Source organism: Coturnix japonica, chromosome 15 (assembly GCF_001577835.2).
Source record: "Coturnix japonica isolate 7356 chromosome 15, Coturnix japonica 2.1, whole genome shotgun sequence".
Taxonomy (NCBI): Eukaryota; Metazoa; Chordata; class Aves; order Galliformes; family Phasianidae; genus Coturnix; species Coturnix japonica.
Window position 1 is genome coordinate 1,228,016 of NC_029530.1, and position 18,403 is coordinate 1,246,418.

The following is an 18,403-nucleotide window of genomic DNA, read 5'->3' on the forward strand; positions in this document are numbered from 1 at the left end:
TGTTTAGAAAAGTCAATGCATCTCATTGCATTCATGACTAGTGGAGGCTACAGTTGTCTCATCTATAAAGGAAAATTCAGTCTGGACTGCACTTTCAGAGTCTTGAAAGGCCAATTTACTTGTCAGCTGTTTTCAATCTCTCTTTTTAATGAGCAATCACTCCATTTACTGTAAATCCCCAAAGGAAGGTGATATAGCATTTCCTACCCCCGGAGTCTTCTGCAGCAGCGTATGGTGGACTGTGCCTGGTCTACCAGCTACGTCGATAGGGTTTGAAGTCTGAAAGACAAGAGCAGAGAGTGAATAAAAGTGTGTCATATCAACAGCTCATTTAACATCTCTATTAGATGTTAACAGCATTTATTATTTCATGTTTGTACTGTGCTTCAAACACGCATATCGCTACATTAGTGCTAAATGTTATCTCTTACTGACAGCCAACAGCATTTAATCACTGTGTCATCAATTATTTAGAAGCAGAATTATGGCAGCACCCCTAAGCCCCAGTTGAAAGACCAACCCCACTGTGCTAGGCAGTATGCAAGTGGATGGGAAGAGACAGTCCCTGCCCCCAGAAGCTTATTCTTTAGACAAAACAGGCAGCCAATAGGAGAGGAAACAAGAGAGGCAGGTTGATTCCCTCAGTGTTTCAGGCAGCAGCCAGTACCACAGTCAGGAACAGAACAACTCAAGCATTCTAGTCCTGCATTCCACCTATTGGGCTGTGGCCTCTTTCCACCCAGGGCAAGACCATTCAATGGTTACAAAGGAAACAGCCCATCTATTTGCTTTGACAAGGCAAAATGAGAAACCTTAGAAGGTGCTTGTGGGTCTTTTATAGCTTTGTATTGTTTATCCCATTATTTTCCAGCAAGAATTGAACGCCTCATTGAATGAATCCCTGTTCCTCCTCCTCCTCCTCCGGCTCCCACCTGTTGCCCTGTCCTGATCCCCTAGAACTCCTTCTCACTGTAGAATTCATCCATCTCCCACTCCCAGATCAACTGCACCTGGTGCCTCCGCACAGCAAAGGGGTTAAACCTCATTCCCTGAGCAATTATTTGCCTCACATTGTAGGTCAAATTATGGTAGATTTCAACTGCAGAAGGAACAAGTAAAATTATGGGGGTGGAAGGTTTTCATTTATCTAGGGCTATGTAACTTCCAAATTCATTAAAAACAGAACTCTGGTGTGTGTGGAGGTAAGTCATCAAGGTCCCCAGGCAGAGCTGAGCTCCCAGGGTCAGTCTGACAGCTGAGGTATATGTAAGGTGGCAAATAAGTTACAGCTATCGTACAGGCAAGAGTTTTAAGATCACAACACGTTAACAGCATGGTGTCATCCTGTCCCTTTGTCCCCTGGAGAAAGATGTGAAAGCTTCCTCCAGCAAAGCACACTGAATACTTCTGACCTTTTCAAGTTCTTAGCTTGTGAGAAATGCCTTTGGGAAACTCACTGAGAACTTTACCGTCAGCCTGGATTTATGTGCAGTGGATTTACACACACAGCTGTAGGCAACTGACATGGGAAGGGGAAAAACAAAACCAAGACCTCTACTTTGGAAACCAAGAAGTGCAGGATTCAGCATGCCAAAACCAAGTCATCAGCTCTGCAGTGATTAAGAAGGCTTTGCTCAAACAGCTTAGGAGGGAGAGCATGGAAAAATGATGCAGTAACAATGCAACAGACTTGAGTGGCTTTGCTGAGCAGTTCAACTCTGTCTCCTCTATGAAACTGGAGAATAAGCTGCCAAAATGTCAGATCTATTTCTCAACCTTTTTTTTTTTTTCTTTGAGATGTTGGATTGCAGGCAAATACAGCACGGTCCAGAGATCATGTGCTGTTAGTGATTAACCATTGCACCAGAGTGTGACCCTGAGCTGTTTAAACTCAAATGAGCAAAGATTCTTTTTATCTATCATTAAAGTGAATTAAATCTGCATATAATATGGCTCCGTTTAAAGATGCAAAGGGTCTGTGCTCGCTTTTTCCCTCTTGCCATACAATTGCTTCTCTGTGATCTACTGGCATTTTACAGTAAGATGGTATCTACACAACTCTGCAGTGAAGGTGGAAGCCAGAAGAGCACACTGCCTGTGCAGCAGAAGCTCCTCATTAACAGCAGCCTTATGGCAAAACTCAACTCTCCTTTCATGCGAGAAAAAAAATGTCATTTCCACATTATTTGTGCAGCTTTTCTTGGGAAATAAAGTTCAGGTCTCGACAACTTGGGGTCCATAGGGAATCCATGGCTTCCATGCAAGAACAGCAACAATATCACCCATGGATACCTACATCCTTTCCCTCTTGCTCCCTCTGCTTAGACTCAACTGCTACTCTCCCAGCTCTGTAGTCATTACATACAGCACTGCTGTAGAACAAAGCCATTTCAGATGCTTTGCTATTTGCAATTTATCCAGGAAAAAAATAATAATTTAAGAGACTGGGTGGGCACTGAGGAAATACTTGAGGTTCTATCGATAAAATGAAATTAATCAGAAAAGTTGCATGAAACCTTACTTGCAGTGGTTGGTTACTGATCTCCGCTGACACCAGTGAAAAAAGCATACTGCAGTCCTAACTGGCACAGCTGTTGAAATGACCTTCCAAAAGCAATCAGAACAGCACTGGCTACAGTGTTAGTTCTTAAACTCTTCTAAGACAGCAGCAGAGCTCTATGGAGATGCAATTCAAGATAAGAAATCTCTAAAATCATAGCAAGCAAGGAAGGTAAATGCATGGCATCTTAAAAATGGAATAGATGCTCTGTTTTCAAACCAATGCTATATTCACATTTCTTGGTTGGAGGGACTTAACACTTCAGATAATAAAAAGAACAAATATGGGAGAATAAAAACAGTGCACACCACAGAATTCATCGAAAATGGTGGTTATCATGGCAATACCTCAAAATGCCAGTCAGTGCCAGCTGTAATGATATGTTACATGTGCAGTGCACCTTTCAAACATTATCTCCAAGCAGGCTGCAGGCATTAATCGACCCTTACAAACCCACTGCAAGATAACATTATGGATGAGGAAGCTAAGGAACAGAAGATTCAAGCAACTTGCCCAAGGTCAGACAGCACTGAAGCTGGGAATAAAAATTCAGATCCTTCGCACTGCTCTACCCATTTCTAGCTGTCTCTTCCTATTGTTCTCACACTTGTACAGTCAATTTATCCCTCTTTCTGGGAATAAACACAGCCTATCTTTTGCAAACGCGGCCTGTTGAATTTATAAAATGATTTGAGACTCATCGGTCTAACATTAACTGTAGATACGTCAATCAAATAATGCATTTGCCTGCATAGTTCTCCTCCAGGTTCAGCTGACCTCCCAAGTGAACCACTACATCCTTTTCCAAGGAACAATCTGTAGTACCAAGAGAAAACTTCTGCTCAAGCGTTGGCTGCTTTGTGTAGCGGATGCTCATTGACCTGTGGGGTGATCGCTTCCAACCCTGCGCTGCACTTCCGCTAGTTCAATCATGTGCTACAAAACCACCAGGGACACAACTCTGAATACAGTTTCTCTCCCAGCAAAAGAACAAAGCCTTCAAAGAAGAAGTCTGTACCTTCGGTTGAAATGCTCCCTGAAGTGACCCAAAGGGACCTGAATGTGGAAGCATGGGTGGCATTCCAGGCATTGCTGGAGGATAGGTTGGAAAGAACTACAAAAGAAAAAGAGATGCTTATGTCACAGGACAACTTGAACAGCAGCGGAGCTAGGTGCCAGGCCTGGCACATACGAAAATAGTAAAGTGTCGAACAGGTGCCACAGTGAATATACACACTAAATTTGCTTTCAAAATTTTTAAGAGCAAAGCCAAAACGTGGAAAATGTGATCATCTGATGAGTTTTCTCAATAGTGCTGAATGTGTCTGTCTTTAAAATTTGAGGGACTACCGCAGGAAGCACAGAGTATTCACCATTCTTGGAGGAACTGGAATAATTTGGCTTCTATGTTGATTTTTGGTTAACTTTGTGGTTTTCCGGAGTAGTAAACAGATTGATCCTGTTTGGAAATACGATCTGCTTTCATTTTCAAAGCAAAAAAGAACCACAAGATGCTCTACTGCACACTAACCACAGGCAACATGCACACCGCCTTGCGGTTGTGTGGGCTGGGTTAAGTTTTGCTTAGGTCTCTCCTGAGCACGTAGAGCAGTTTTTTTTTAAAGTCCTAAAATGTAACAGTTTTGTGCTTTGGAGCAGTGGGGAGCACCTAGAAGAAACCACCAGCCTGACTTACTCCTGTGACCTGAGCAAAATCTTGTGAGAGAGCCATGCACCCCGGGCTGCTGCACTGTGAGAAGCGCCAGCTGCAAAGACACTGCAACAACCAATGATCCAGCAACCCCTGCGCATTCCCTGCCACACCAGGCACAGCAACACAGAGCCGCAGCAGCAAAAATGCAGTAGACGAAGATCGAAACAACAACAACAAAAAAGAAAGCTCAAAGAAAACTGTGTACCTTAAAACATAAATAAAGATGGAAAAGAGATTTAGGAATGAATGAGTTCAAAACACTACTGATCAATCAAAACCAAGCAGAAGAGCAAGCAGAACCGTTAACAAAGACACCACCTAGAAACGTAAGCACTCACGTTGGAATGTCGAAAGTAAGGGTTGTCTAATTTGGGAGCGTACTTGTCAAACTGGAAAGAAAAAACAGAAAGGAAAACAGGTGAGTTTGTTTTTGGCAGTAGTGGACACATCAGGATTATTTCAACACAAACAAAACATCGCGGCCCATCTGAACAACACTTAACAGAGCAGAACCGACTGATTATTCCATACTCGCTCATCAGGGAGCTGACTGATTTCCCAGAGCTAACGGGGATGGAAAGGCACTAGCTCCCATTGTACACTGGGTGTTGCCGAGTCCCCCTTTGGAATCCTGCTGGCAGGCACTATGTGATGTGTTCCTTCAGTATGAAGAGAACAGCCCTGGTATCTGCGCCCCAGCAAAAGGCAGGGGAAGTTCTGCTCCAGGTCCAGCCCTGGGACCTATCCCTGGAGCAGCGCACCAGGCCACCGACTAGATGGAAGGGAATGGGTTCCATTAGACCACAATCTCTACCATGGGGCAAACAATATCTGCTGTCTGCTTTCTGTGATTCTCCAAGTGTCAAAATTGTTTGGAAAAGGGTTTAATGGCTTGAGATGCACAAATATCTTTTTTCTCCCTCCTCCGTAAAAGAGAGAGCTCCCTGGAGAAAAGCTGATGGTTAACCTCTGCCTTTCCAGCATGGGGTTTTAACACCTCCACGTGTGCAGTCTGTGCCCCGTATTTATTTTTATGACCATTAGTCCTGTACCACCTTGGAAGCGAAAGCAAAGCATACATACATTGCACTTCAGAACAATATGTACATTCTGCTGGGGAGGAGGGAGCGGGGAAGGAGGCAGGGAAAGGAGCTGTAGGACCCCATGAAAAGCTGCTTATTTGGCAAGTCAGCTGCTGTTTCACACTCCTCTACGTGCAGGAGAGTAGATTTGTAATTTCATTAATTACAGTTATTACTGGAGTCATGTCCCCTCCAGAGTAAATACCAAAAATTACCAAACACATGCAGCTGTAAATTTCAACACTCTTCTCTGGTGTTGGGATTAGCAGAACCGATCTAGTGCAATATAAGAAGATGTGAGTGAAATAGAAGAAAAGAGCCTTGCAAGCTGTTTTTGCTATGAAGGCTGACATCAGCGGGACATGGGTGGGAGGGCAGGATCGGGTATCAGCATTCTGAAATAACACAGGAGATTTCTGAGACGAATTCTGAGATTGTTTTACACATATCAAGAAAACAGGGGGGGAAGGTGTTTACGCACGAGCAGACTGAGCAAACACCTGGGGCTGCTTTCTGAGTGGAGGATATTACTTTAATTGTCTTGCTGCTAAGCAGATTACAACCCAAGAATGTCATCAGGAGATCAACAGTGGGAAAGAAAAGTGAGAAACATTATGTTCAGTTCGTGGTAGTTTTTCCCAAATGCTGCTTTTGCTGTTAGTCCCCTTTTTTGCACGCCTTAGCAGATGATGGCTGCTTCCACCTTTTACACACAGTGTGAAACTGAGAGGGAAAAAGCTGAACCTTGTTCTTTCAACCTAACAAAGTAATTGCCAGAAATGGAGGGAGAGCGTGTTTTAAAGCACTGACAAAACCCATTTGTGGCAGATCTCTAACAATTTTATAACAGCTGCAGCAAAACCTCGTTGTGCCACTTCACCGGAAAAAGGCTGAGGCTTATTGGGAGGCCAAAAGGATTTCTGCCAAAAGAACCAGCCACGCACAACTTAGTGCTTGTGGAGGTGGCCAAATAAAAATGCCAAAACTGATACAGATTTGGGGATTAGGAGGAAGAGGGACAACACTTGCATCAAACAGAAGAGACACTGAGCTGTGGTGGGAGCGGGTGGCATCGCAGCTGTGGGGACGTGCCCTGTAATGGCGGCCACCAACTTAGCGGTGTCCTTGCTGCTGTGCTTTGGCGGGTGGAAAGGGGGGCAGTGAAGTACCCAGAAGGACAGCAGGAAGGGGAGGTGCAGGGGCTCCAGGCTTCTCGTGGGCAGCAGCCAGAGGCACCTGGGGCTTGGGGGGATGGAAGGGGGTCCCCTGGGGAGTGCTGAGTCTGTCCCTGGGACCTGGTGGAGGGGCAGGGACAGCACGCCTGGCTGAAAGGAAGAGGAACTTGTTTCTTTTTGACAAGAGTGGGTTAGGCTTTTTGACCAGAGATGCTCTACTTATCCTCACATTTTGGGCTGGGGTACGCACCATGGGAGGTGCAGAGGGCGGCATGAGCGGCGTCTGGGGCAAGCTGGATGGAAAAGGAGTGAATGTGTGCTGGTGGGTGTGTTGGTGCTGATGCGTGTGTTGGTGCTGGTGAAACTCCGCTCTCAGCAGCGGCACCGGGCCAAGTGAGGCAGCGGCCCGGTCCGAACTCTGAACCAAAAACCGGTTGTTCAGCTCTTGCCTGAGCAGTTCGTGATCTAGAGGAGAGAGAGAGAGAAAAAAAAAAGACACAGAGGCCCGTGGGCCTGTGAGTACCACAAAGATGGAGGAGAAAGAGTCAATATTCACCTGGCATTCCCTGTTTCTGCAGGTCATGCTGTGGTGGTTTTCTACGTGAGGACTCATTGGTGGAGGTAAGAGAGATGCCTGTGACAAAGTACCAATCAGAATCCCCGAATGAGGCTGGCAATACATGATTGGTTGGTTGAATGATATCAACAGGCTGGTATCTAAAGACAAGAGAGAACACCATGAGTCATCACAGCAGAAAACATCATCTCGGGGCTCAGCAAGCAGCCGCCCGCATCCCCCCCCGCTGCCCACCCCGGGGCTGCTCAGACCCCACCTCGGCCCTTCCCCTGCGCCCGCTGGGAACGCACCGACGACCACCAACCCTGAATGTACTGCAGGGTAATGGAGGCAGCAGCCCTTCGGAAATGACGGGACTGAGGAGCATCAAAACAAATGTCCACCTGCCCAGAAATGTCTGCTGGTGCCAATTAAATCCGTCTGTGATCTTGCCTAACAGCTTCAGACAGGTGCCAGCCGGCATCCAGCACGCCAGGTGCTCTGTAAGCTGTGCACAACCAGTGCCACGAGCACCCATGATGGGCACCCATTCCTGACTGACTTCTGGTGACTGAACTTACACTGACCCTCTTTTCTCATGGTCAGACCCTGTCTAAATGGCAGTGTTGGGTATAAAGGGGAAAAAGGATACATGTGCTTATTGCTGCATATTCCACAGGCACTTCTTTGACTTCAGTATTTTAGAGTACCACTATTAGTACTAAATCATTTTCTGAATTGACATCATTAAGGTCTTCAAAAAGAGGCACTCTGATCTAGGATTTCAAGGTCTCTGATACTTGGAAGTATATATTCCACTGAAAGTCATTTTTGAATGCATTTTTTGGATGCCTAATTGATTTGCTTTTGAGTTATAATGTGCTGCTAAGAGCAGGTACCATGCATTGCCACGTTCTGTATTAATAATATTTACACATGGACAGAAATGGAGAGCAGAAAGTACATATACTTGTGATGCTGAAGACTCAGGCACTGGACCAAATGAGTCTATAATGGGCTCTACTCAAAAACAGGTGAGAGCACTTAGGACTAAAACCTAGCATCGTTAAAGAATATGAATATAATTTCATGTGTGTTGTGTTTATGCATTTAAGTCTGGCACAACTTAAAGAAACAGAATCTTTCTGTTAGCATCAAGATAATCCACTTTCTGTTTGTTTTCTCGAGGGAGAGATAAAAGCAAGTTGGCAGTTCTGAGTGCTCTGATACTCAATTTCTTTGAAGAGACTTGAAGTCAGACTGATAGATTTGTAGCTGGCTCCTGTCCCATGGTTTTGGTTTCTGTTGGGACCAGAAGAGGCCCACAGATGTTTGGAGAAGCAGCGTGGCACTTGCAGGAGTGACTGCTCCATAGTAAAGATGGGACTGCCAAGTAGTAACCCAGCTCCGTGAGACACTGAGCAATGTTAAGTCAGAACTCAGTTCTTGTGCCTGCCAGCAATGCCTTGCCCCATGGGCCTGGCTGCGCAGAACACAGCTAGGAGTACTCTCTGGAATGCTCAAAAAGTACTGTTAAGTGTGCATACATGAGCTGGGCATGGAAGCAAAGGGTCAGTTCTGCTGATGCTGCTAGATCCCCTCATTCAGCAGAGAAGAGACAAAGACTGATGTTTCCTCTGTGTCATACGTTGGAGCCACTCCTGGGACCTTTGACAGGAGGCCCACATGATGGCTGCTCCTAAGTTACTTGCATAAGCTATAGATCTCCAGGGGAAGAAGAGCCACCAGAAGGGCATTCTTGCTATTCTGAGATCTGAACTTTTACCATCAGTGAATGCAGGAACTTAGTGATCTGTTTGTCTTCTTGGCAAGGGTTACAAGTGTGCCAAAGTAACTTTTAAGGAGGAAAACTTTTTCCTCCAAAGCAGGGGAAATAAAAAGACACTAACAGGAGATTTAAAAGCTCCATGCTCTCTTGTACATGGTGCATTTACTATTAGCACACGTATACTCAAACAGCACAGCAAGGACCACGCTGCAAGTGGTAGTTGGCTCCTACCTCTCTAGGCTACTCAACAACATTGCTTGCTTTTAAGAAAGTTTTATGTGAATGACAACAGAAGCTCCTGGATATGCAGCTCTCGGTATTGATTTTATGATGTGCCAGTTTGCAAGCATTTCATATAGTGCAGACAAGAGGCATTTCATTGTCTGCAGGGTTAGACACTCAGACCTTTCCCTCCACTAACTTAGGCCTCTCCAGCTTCAATTGCAGAAGAAATCCTTTTAGTCAGAACAAGACTGTTACCATTTCCTGGCAAGCTGCTGAATGTGAATAGGTCACTTGATCTTGCACCTCCTGAAGTTAATGGTGAAAACACACTTGCTTTCAGTGACTGCAATATCATGCTTTTAGCAAGCACACTGCTATTTCCTTTTGCAATTCTTTCAACGTCTCCATCGCAGCAATTCTTTGCCTTAAACAGGGGAAGGAATGAATAGGTCTCCCACAGTGCTGCCAACATCTTCTCCGCCAAGTAGTTGAAATTCTAGATAGTGCCAGGGCCTGTGAAAGCCAGCCACTTTGGCCTATGTGGTCCCGCTCCTGGCGAGGAACCCACAGCACTCTTGCCTTTCACTGTTCTGAGAGCTCACTTTGGACCAATTCACATTTCTCCCTCATTTAAGGAAGCAGTTCTTAAATAGCGACACATTATTTAGTTCCTGGAAGGAAAAACAAGGGGATGCAAAACCACCAGAATTTTCAGCAGCAAATCTGCCCTCTCTCTTTTCCTTTAACTGACTCCATGGGATGCATTTTCCTGCAAAATGCTTGTCCTGTTTAATCCCTGCTGAGCTAGCTGCAGAGTCAAATGCCAGATCAAAAGGAGGCCCCAGCAAGTGAAAGTTACAGGGAAGTCTCCTGCTGCCAGGGTCTCTTCCAGGGACAGCTGTAGGCTAATGGATAAGCTATAAAGAGGGCATTCAGGGCAGGCCTGACAATGGAACTGGGCTGTGGTGAACAAAGAAAACATTTTAAAAGGATGCAAAGATAGTGAGTGTTGAACAGCAGAGGTTGACAGCTGAGCTGCCTCTGCTTCACAAAGAAAAGCAAGGTCTCCTTGGACACACAGAGAGCTGGTGCTGCTGCAGGATGCTGCTCTGCTGGCAGGATGCATTGCTTGTAGCACGATTAGAGCAGGGCATGAGAGTGGGGGTCTCCCACGTGTCATCCCAATAGAACCTACTGGGCTGACTAGAAAAAAAGCCTTGTTTTTTTTTTCAAATTCCTCATTAGAGGTGGGGGAATGGAAAGAGAGAACAGCAAACTAAATGGAAAACCTTTGGTAATGCACAAACACTCAAAACAGGTGACTGTGGAATACCACACTGGATAACTCATGCTCTGAAAAGGAGATTTTTTAGGGTAAAAAATCATTTTGAAGAGTTAGGGGAAGCTAAATTGCTGTCTCTACAATCTCTCTAGTGGTAAAGCCTGTCCTGGTCTCCTACCTCTTAACAGTTCCAGCACGTGCTGCCCGCAGAGGTGTCCGTGCCACTTTATTTAGCTGCCCACCAGCTAGCCCATCTCTCAATACCCTCCAGTGCATGCACGGCAGATCAGCCCTTGAAGAAGAAGGGAACCTACCTGCAGGGTGACCTGGTATCACGAGGCTGTTGGTAGGTAACGCTGGTGGAGGTGGCAGCGTGGGTGGGGTGGCGAACATGGCCGGATGGTGCTGGTGTTGGGTCTGAGATCTGAGAGAGAAGTGCGAGGTAGCAAGATTAGAGATGGAGAGGGGCAGGGCTGGGCCGGAGGAATGGTGCGGAGGAATCTGGGGAGAGAGAGGAAGGTGTTTCGGGATGCTGATGCTCGTTGCACTGCTAGCACTGCTGCTCCGGCTGCAGAGAGAAAAAGACAGGGGCAGAAGGGGAGGAGAGAAAGAGAGAGAAAGCGTGTTACAATGAAACTGAAACAGCACCAGAAATACACTACCCGAAACAATATAACCATATGCATAACACTGATCTCCCCAGTCTTATATTTGGTTGTTGTTGTTTTGTTTTTTAATGTCAGTGGAGAGAGTAACAAATACTAGAGAAGCTTTTCCTCTCCAGAGTAGCATTTCCTCTGCTGCTTGAGCAGGTTACAGCCCTCAAAGCTGTCTATGAGATACTGATACTGCTGGGTTTTGCTCCTTTATTTGGCCTCTGATGAACCTGCAGTGATCAGTGTGTCCTTGTGATCATACAGTGCAATCCCTCCAAATCCTACCGTTACTCTGGCTGTACAGATCTGCAGAGTATGATTTGGGCACCGAGTTTTATCTGCTGTTCATACTGTGCAGCTATACTCACACAGGCATGCAAACACAACCATGTTAATGTATTATCCTCATAATAAATCTGTATTTTAAATCTTCTTTTATTAGTATTACTCTGCTGCGAGTGATCTAAATTTTGTGGGCTGAAAGGAATTATCACTGAAGTTATTTACTGTAATTCTCACAACAGCAATATTTGTTGCAGTTTCACATTTCTGAGATCTCTTGAAGACTCTGAGATATTATTAATCATTTCTATCATGGGGGCATTTACAGGGTCTGACAAAAGCAGATCCCAAGTATGCAGGATTCAGTGAAATATAAACTCAACAGCAGCTCTCTGTCATATACTGACCCTTGTGCAGCCAAACACAATGTTTAAAATCAGTTTTTGGATCCTGTTTAACTAGTTTAGCTCTGGTCTGGGAGGCAAGGCACCCCTCAATTCCACATGCCTTCCTCCCAGAAAGGGAGTTCATCACCATGTTTCACATGCAGCTATCTACCACGGTGGACAACCCAGCCAGCGCAGCTGGAAAATGCAATATCCAAACCATGGAGCATGTTACCCAGACAGGAAACGCGCTCTTGGCTCCACTCCTAGCAATTTCTCTCCCATTTGAAAAAAGCTCGAAGCGTCCTTTCCTCCTACCTGATATTATTGAGTCCGTTGTGGGCCACCTGGTGATGCACTTGGTAGTTGAGAGGCGGAGGGATGTGACTGGGAGGCTGGGACCGAAGCTCAGGAATCAACTGAGGCTGCGACTGCGGCCGAGGTTGAGGTTGCGACTGAGGCCGAGGCTGTGGCTGCGGTGTGAGCCTTGGTGGTGCTGGTGCTGAAATCACGGGCTCCTTCTTCAACAGCGGGCTCGCTCTGGCGCTTGACGTGGGCGCTGAGGAAGTAGAAGTCACAACGGCAGCTACTGGCTGGGGGCTGGGGATAGGCAGGGTGAAGGGCACGTCGGTGCTCAGCTCCCGGCTCCGCTCTAGCCCAGACACCTTTGGGACATTGGCTGCTTTTGCTTCTGGCTTGTCATTCAAGGTGGGACCTTATGGAGCAACAAGAAAAAACAAAAGGCACACACTTGAGAGGTCTGCGGTTGTCTCGTTGCAGGGTAGAACATACGTCTGAAAAAAAGCAAGACTCATCTCAGCTCGTGGGAGCACCGTGGGAGCAGTGCTGCTGCAGGATGGATGTGTTTGTGAGTCTGTCCTTCCCTGTCCTTGACTGGTTAGCCAGCACTCCTTGGCATGTGTGTAGAAGACTGAGGTGTCATTAAATGAATCCATACTACAAAGAACATATAGCTTGGTGACTTCTACAGACCCCGAGGTTACGTACAGTAGGAGTGTGAACATGTCTCAAGTTACTGCTACAGGATTTCCTGCTCAATGTCAGATTTAAGGCCAATAATAAAATCATGAACACAAATCTGATCATGAAGGCACTTCACTTTCTTAGTAGTCTTTCAAGGTAATCTACATTGTGTGTAGGCTCAACCCCAGCCACGAGGTACCATGACACAAGCACTAATCATTAATGACAAGCCCACCTGGCCTCCGGGGAGGAGGCTTCTCTGGATATTTGCAGAAGAATAGATTAAAAGGGTGGAAAGGAAATGGGAAAAGGGAGGAAGGAACAGATATTTCCAATTGAACAACATCCAAACGACCAAAGAGAACCAAAAGGACCAACATGATTGATATCCAGCTCCTACAGGAGTCCTTTTCCAGTAGAATCTGTCCATGAGGGCACACATACACACAACCACAAGAAAAGCTTACAGAATGAGAGTTATTTGTGTGTTTGACCTGTCTGAACAGGTAGGGTGCACGCTGTCGTTACCCACCAGAAGGTGTTGGGGCTGTCTGCATTTCGCTGGCTTGCAGACACCCAGGAGATGCTACCTACATTCCTTAACACGCTCCCAACACCCTCGCCAACAAATGCCACCTTTGAAATGTTCCCGTCTCATCAAAGGACGGAGTCAGTTCCTGTTGTAGGAGGTGTGGAAATAGCACAGCACGCACAAGGAGCTAATTCGGGCAGCACACACAGTCTGCTATGCAGCCAGTATGGAATAGGACCGTGCTGCCTCAGCTTTGGCCCCTTTGGTGCTGTGTACTCACAGCTGCAGATCCCACTGTTTTCCAGGAGCTACCCATTAAAAGCAATTGGGTTTCATCCCTGACCATAGGTATCCTGAGAGCCTATTAGCTCTTTGCATCTGGTAGCCCTCCTCCTACAGAGTTTAACTTCATATCCTGTAATTATAGGCAATGCAAACTAATGGTGTATGTTCAAAACACAGCGCCACCACAAATGTTATCCGAGTAAAAAGTCAATTAGATCCAAAACGAATCAATAAAGTCCTGCATTAAAAGCAGCTGTTTGACCAGCTTTAGGTATTGATTCCCAACCTTTTCAGGATTAGTTCTCACTTGCAGTCTTCTCTTGCTGTCTGAATGGACCCACTGGCCTGGTGGTATTAGTTAGTGGCAGGGGTACATGCCTAATTCCCGATGCCAACTTGTTTTTGTGCTCCATTTCCCAGAACAACCAAACACCCAATGAAAGAAAACCCAGATGGGGCCTTTTGGGCACTCCTATGCCCAAGCTCCATGCTGCTGGGCCAGGTTTCACAGAGCTACTCTCAGTGTTCTGTACCACAGCTCCCAGCACAGCCACCCTAACAAAAGCACGGCCCTACCAGACCACACCACGAAGTTCTAGAGACAAAAACGTGTTTATTTTAACCAAGTCCTAGAGTAATTTTCATGTTTAATGATAACAGGCTGAGCCAATTTGCCTAAGACTTGACAGTCAGCTCTAATAATTCAACTTTAATTAAACCCGAGCGCATGTCAGTTCAGCTCATCCCTTCACAGGAAATCTGACATTTGCAATGATTCATGCTGCAGCCATGCTTCAGGAAGGCCGGATCACATCTGCCATTCTCTACTATGCAGAGCGCTACCCCTTTCCAGCATGCCAACTTTGTTTATTTTCTAACCAAACACTTTGGATTTCTTCCATTGAGAGGTTTTCTTAAGTGAGCAGTCAGTGGAATACGATTTTACTGGGATGAATGATGACCCAGTGCCAGAGACAGGGAAGGACGGAGTGAAGCCGCCCCAACAAGACAATCAAACAAGCCTGAGATGAGACATTCCTGCCTCCTTCGTCAACTCAGCTGTGCTTTGCAGCACTGCAAAATCCAGCCTTCCCGAGTCTTGTGTTACATCCCAACCCAACTCAGTGTGGCAAAGATGAAAACTTCCAAACACTTTTAAAAGCATGGAGTGCTTTAGGGATGGCTGCTGGAAACGTGCAGCATTAAGCTGAAGCCCAAATTCAACTGCAGATGAATGTGCCGCAAAAAGGATGCTATGGGAGGAGCAGAGTGAACCTTGAAAACCATCAGTGTGGGTTGAAATGTCACTGGGATAAATGCATGCTGCCCATCCCCAGGGCAGTACAGAGTAACACGCTTGTCTGCGCATAACTACAGCGCATTGCAGGCTAAATACCATACAGAAAGTCCCCCACACAAATTAAACCTTTCTGTTACAGGAATTTGCTTTCAAGCTGATTAAGAGTAGCTCAAGTGCAAGGGATTAAACATGTAAAGGCTGCTTTGAGGACTCCAATAAGCAGTTATTGTGTTATACAAACAGTACTTAGGGCAACGGCAATTCCAGCCCTGCCTCTCGCTCTCTGCAAGCTGCCGGTTGTTGCTGAAAGGGGACTGTCAACACACATACAAAGTGATTGGAAAAAATCTAATCTTGCCTGTGCGCCTTTCCTTTGTCTCTCGAAGAAAAGAAAGTGGAGTCATTCAGATGTCTTTCTGCAGTCTCCTGCGTTGTATTCAAACAGCAAGGGTGATGGGGCGATGCGAGAAAGAAATTCCTCTCCTACATCCATCAATGACATCTTTACCAATGGCAGTTTCCCAAGAAACACAAGCATCGCCATCTGCAGCCTATCTATCCCCCTGTACACATCCCTGCAAACAGACAGAAGCCAGCCTGGCTGTTACCAACCCTGCTCCATATTAAAATTCCAGCATGAAAAGCTGCAAAAGCATCACTGCAGGAATTACAGGGACATATGTGGCAAGAAGCTGAGTATTTTGGAGTTGGTTGATGAGTCCCAGGGATGAGTTTTGAACCAGCAGCATTAGGGATCTCTGCAGAACAGCACGACTGTGCAGAGTACAGCAAAACAAAGAAATTACCAAAATAACTTATTCAATGAGATTCAGCAAAAGCTTTACTATTATTATTATTTTTAACAGAGCTTTTAGACTGCTGCATAATGCACTGTGGGTGTGCAACATGGATAGGCACGAGTGAAAGCAAAGTATTTTGCGTTGGCAATGATAGCACTGATGCTGGCAGAGTGAAAAATCAGTATTTCAGCGCTAATTCTTTACCCTGAGCAGACTTCAGCGTTTACACGGATGGCTCTTTCACTGTGTTTTAGGAAGGTGGTGCTATTTAAGACACAAGATAATTATTGTAGCTTGCTCTGACCCCAGCTCGGCCTCCAACCCGTGCCCCAGCCATGATGTGCAATGGTGGGATGCTCCGTGCAGCCCAGCCAGCTCCAGCCCCGTGCTTGGTTCCTTCGTACCAAGCTGTCTGTCAAGTCAAGTCATCTCGCAGCCATCTGAAACACCCTCGAACAGCTGCCACTATCAATTACTCTCGCAGACAGCCCTGACTATCAGGAAGAGAACTGGAGCGAGCACTTGCCAGTTTTAATAAACTGTGTTGCCCAAGTCATTTAACCTGCTAGATTGCTGTATGCTGGGGCTGTAACAAGCCTTCAGCTTTTCAAACGAGAAGAAAGCAACAGTGGCAAAAAGCTGTCAGCCCGGTCCTCAGAATTAACTTCCAAGTGTGTCCTTTTCCCCCCCTCCCTCTCCCTTCTGAAGCACCCAAGTTTAAGAGTAAAATATCTTCAAGTTGCTGTCACAGCGGCATGACAAGAACAGCATCCCACATGTTGAACACGAAGCCAGTGGCTTCCAAGAGCGAAGGGCTGCAGGCTGCTGGAGCAGCCCTGGGTCTCCAATGGCTCTGTTCATGCACGGGCTGCCATCCCATTGATGCCAATGCTGCTAGGAGATCCAAGATGCCTCGAGCATCCCCAGGCCCCCAGCCCTGCTTCCTCACACAGCCGGCTCAGGGACTCACCCAACCAGACACGTGGCCAGTTGGAACTGCCTCCAGCACTCTGGTGGAGGCATCTGTGCTTTCACTAGAAAGCTTATTGAGCTCTGCAAATTACAAAGAAGGTTAAAAAAAGCCCTGTGCTCAACGTCTGCCTCAGCCAGAGCCGCAGATAAGACCCTTTGTTGTGGCAGCTTGCAGCGCAGGGAAATTTCACTCTCTCCCCAAGAAAGGGAGAACATAAAGACCCACGGACTTGGCGGTGATTTGCTGCTTTATGGTTCTTTAATGGGACGTTTTATTCCTGAAGATCTGGGAGCTTTCCATGCTCTATCCAGGCATGTTAGCTGTAAGCATGCGTGACGACACTGCAAAGCTGCAGGAGCTGAATGGAGATGGGTGCCAAACACAAGGATTGGGGCCAGTGCATAAAGTAGGAGGATCACCATTCTAATCCCCCAAAGTAAGTCACACTGCATTTTCCTAGCAATGCTGCTTCTGGCACCATTTCAATGCAAAGCTGAAACTGGATTTGCAGCTAAAGCACCTACTGTGGATGCTGGCGTTGTAATGAGATTGAAAGTTTCATGCAGGCTGTTAATCTAGGGCTATAATGGTGGATCACACACTGCAGGGTTAAATCCCTTCAGTGCTGCTCCTAAGCAGATGACCAGAAATGTGTGATGGAGGGGCTGCTCCCCGGCCCTGGGCACAGGCTGTTACTAAACCTGGCAGTTACAAACTGAGAGTGTTTTTGTATTGTTTTGCTGTTCTTGCCATGTGTGACTGGAGCGACAGACAAGCAGCAAGGTCAATAAGCTATTAGGAAGGCAAAAAGGCCTCAAATGAAAGCAAGCAAGTACAAAAACCCAAATCCAGATCAAGCTTTAAACAGACAGAAATGTTCTACAGCAAGGGAGCTTATGATTTTAATTAGTCAAACCAGCACAAATAATAAACTATCAACTACAATGCAGGAGAAAATGTGCTACTTTTGCTGTTTCAAATCCTCATCGATTCCCATCCAGCCTGTGAGTGAGTTATTAATCACTCCAATTATAACACAAACACAGGTCTTTACGCCGAAATTGAACCTCCCACCAATAGATCAATAGCTCAAACCTCCAGGAGCAATTACTGCTCAGCACAACGGAGCAGCTCGTTACAGAGCTCCACGCAGGCCACAACTCTGTCATATCCTTGCCAGGCAGTGCAAACAAACTGGGAAGAAAAGATTTTCTAACTATTATTTTCAAAATAAGCAGACATCTGCTCGGAGTTACCTAATCTCTCTCACATCACAGAGGCAGATCTGCCAAGGTCACATTGGAGACACGATTACATTTTTTCACAATTTGTTATTCTAGCAAAGCCCTGATAAGATTGAACTATTGAAGTTCACACTCTGGTTTAATTTCAAGAGGTTAAATGCCAAATCCTTTTCTTATTGCTACAAGGAAGGGATCTGCCAGGCTGCATAATACCCTGTGTGGGCTAAGACAACAATTTTGTTTCATCTGCACAGTCTTACAAAGGTTTTGATTTTTTTTTTTTTGGATGACATCAGAGAACTCCAAACACCCGAAGAATCATTTAAAGTCAAATCTGTCAGGGAGGCTGCTCTGAAGGAGTGGGAATGACCTTTCCGACCCCCAGCCAAGAGAAGTTAAATCAGCGGCTGGCTGAGAAAGCACGTTTGCTAACCAAAACCAGAACAAGGCACGGCGGAACATTCTCTAGCACCAGATCATCTCTGCTGGGAGCAGCAGATGATTACCCTAAGCAGCCAAGCACACACAGGGCTGCAGAAATTCCCATCCCTACCTTGGAAGATCACCAATGCCTGCCC

General features: G+C 46.1%; 1 protein-coding gene across 1 annotated transcript in view; it reads right to left on the minus strand.

Annotated features, from left to right (window-relative positions):
- The window catches only part of FBRSL1 (fibrosin like 1), a 285,419-nt gene that overhangs the window by 13,195 nt on the left and 253,821 nt on the right, over nt 1–18,403 (minus strand). The window contains exons 8-13 of the mRNA XM_015877624.2: nt 12,026–12,422; nt 10,698–10,951; nt 6,782–6,996; nt 4,613–4,663; nt 3,579–3,674; nt 208–279 (exon numbers count right to left, since the gene is read on the minus strand). Of these exons, the coding sequence (XP_015733110.1) occupies nt 208–279; nt 3,579–3,674; nt 4,613–4,663; nt 6,782–6,996; nt 10,698–10,951; nt 12,026–12,422 (1,085 nt within the window). The remainder of the gene's footprint in view (nt 1–207; nt 280–3,578; nt 3,675–4,612; nt 4,664–6,781; nt 6,997–10,697; nt 10,952–12,025; nt 12,423–18,403) is intronic.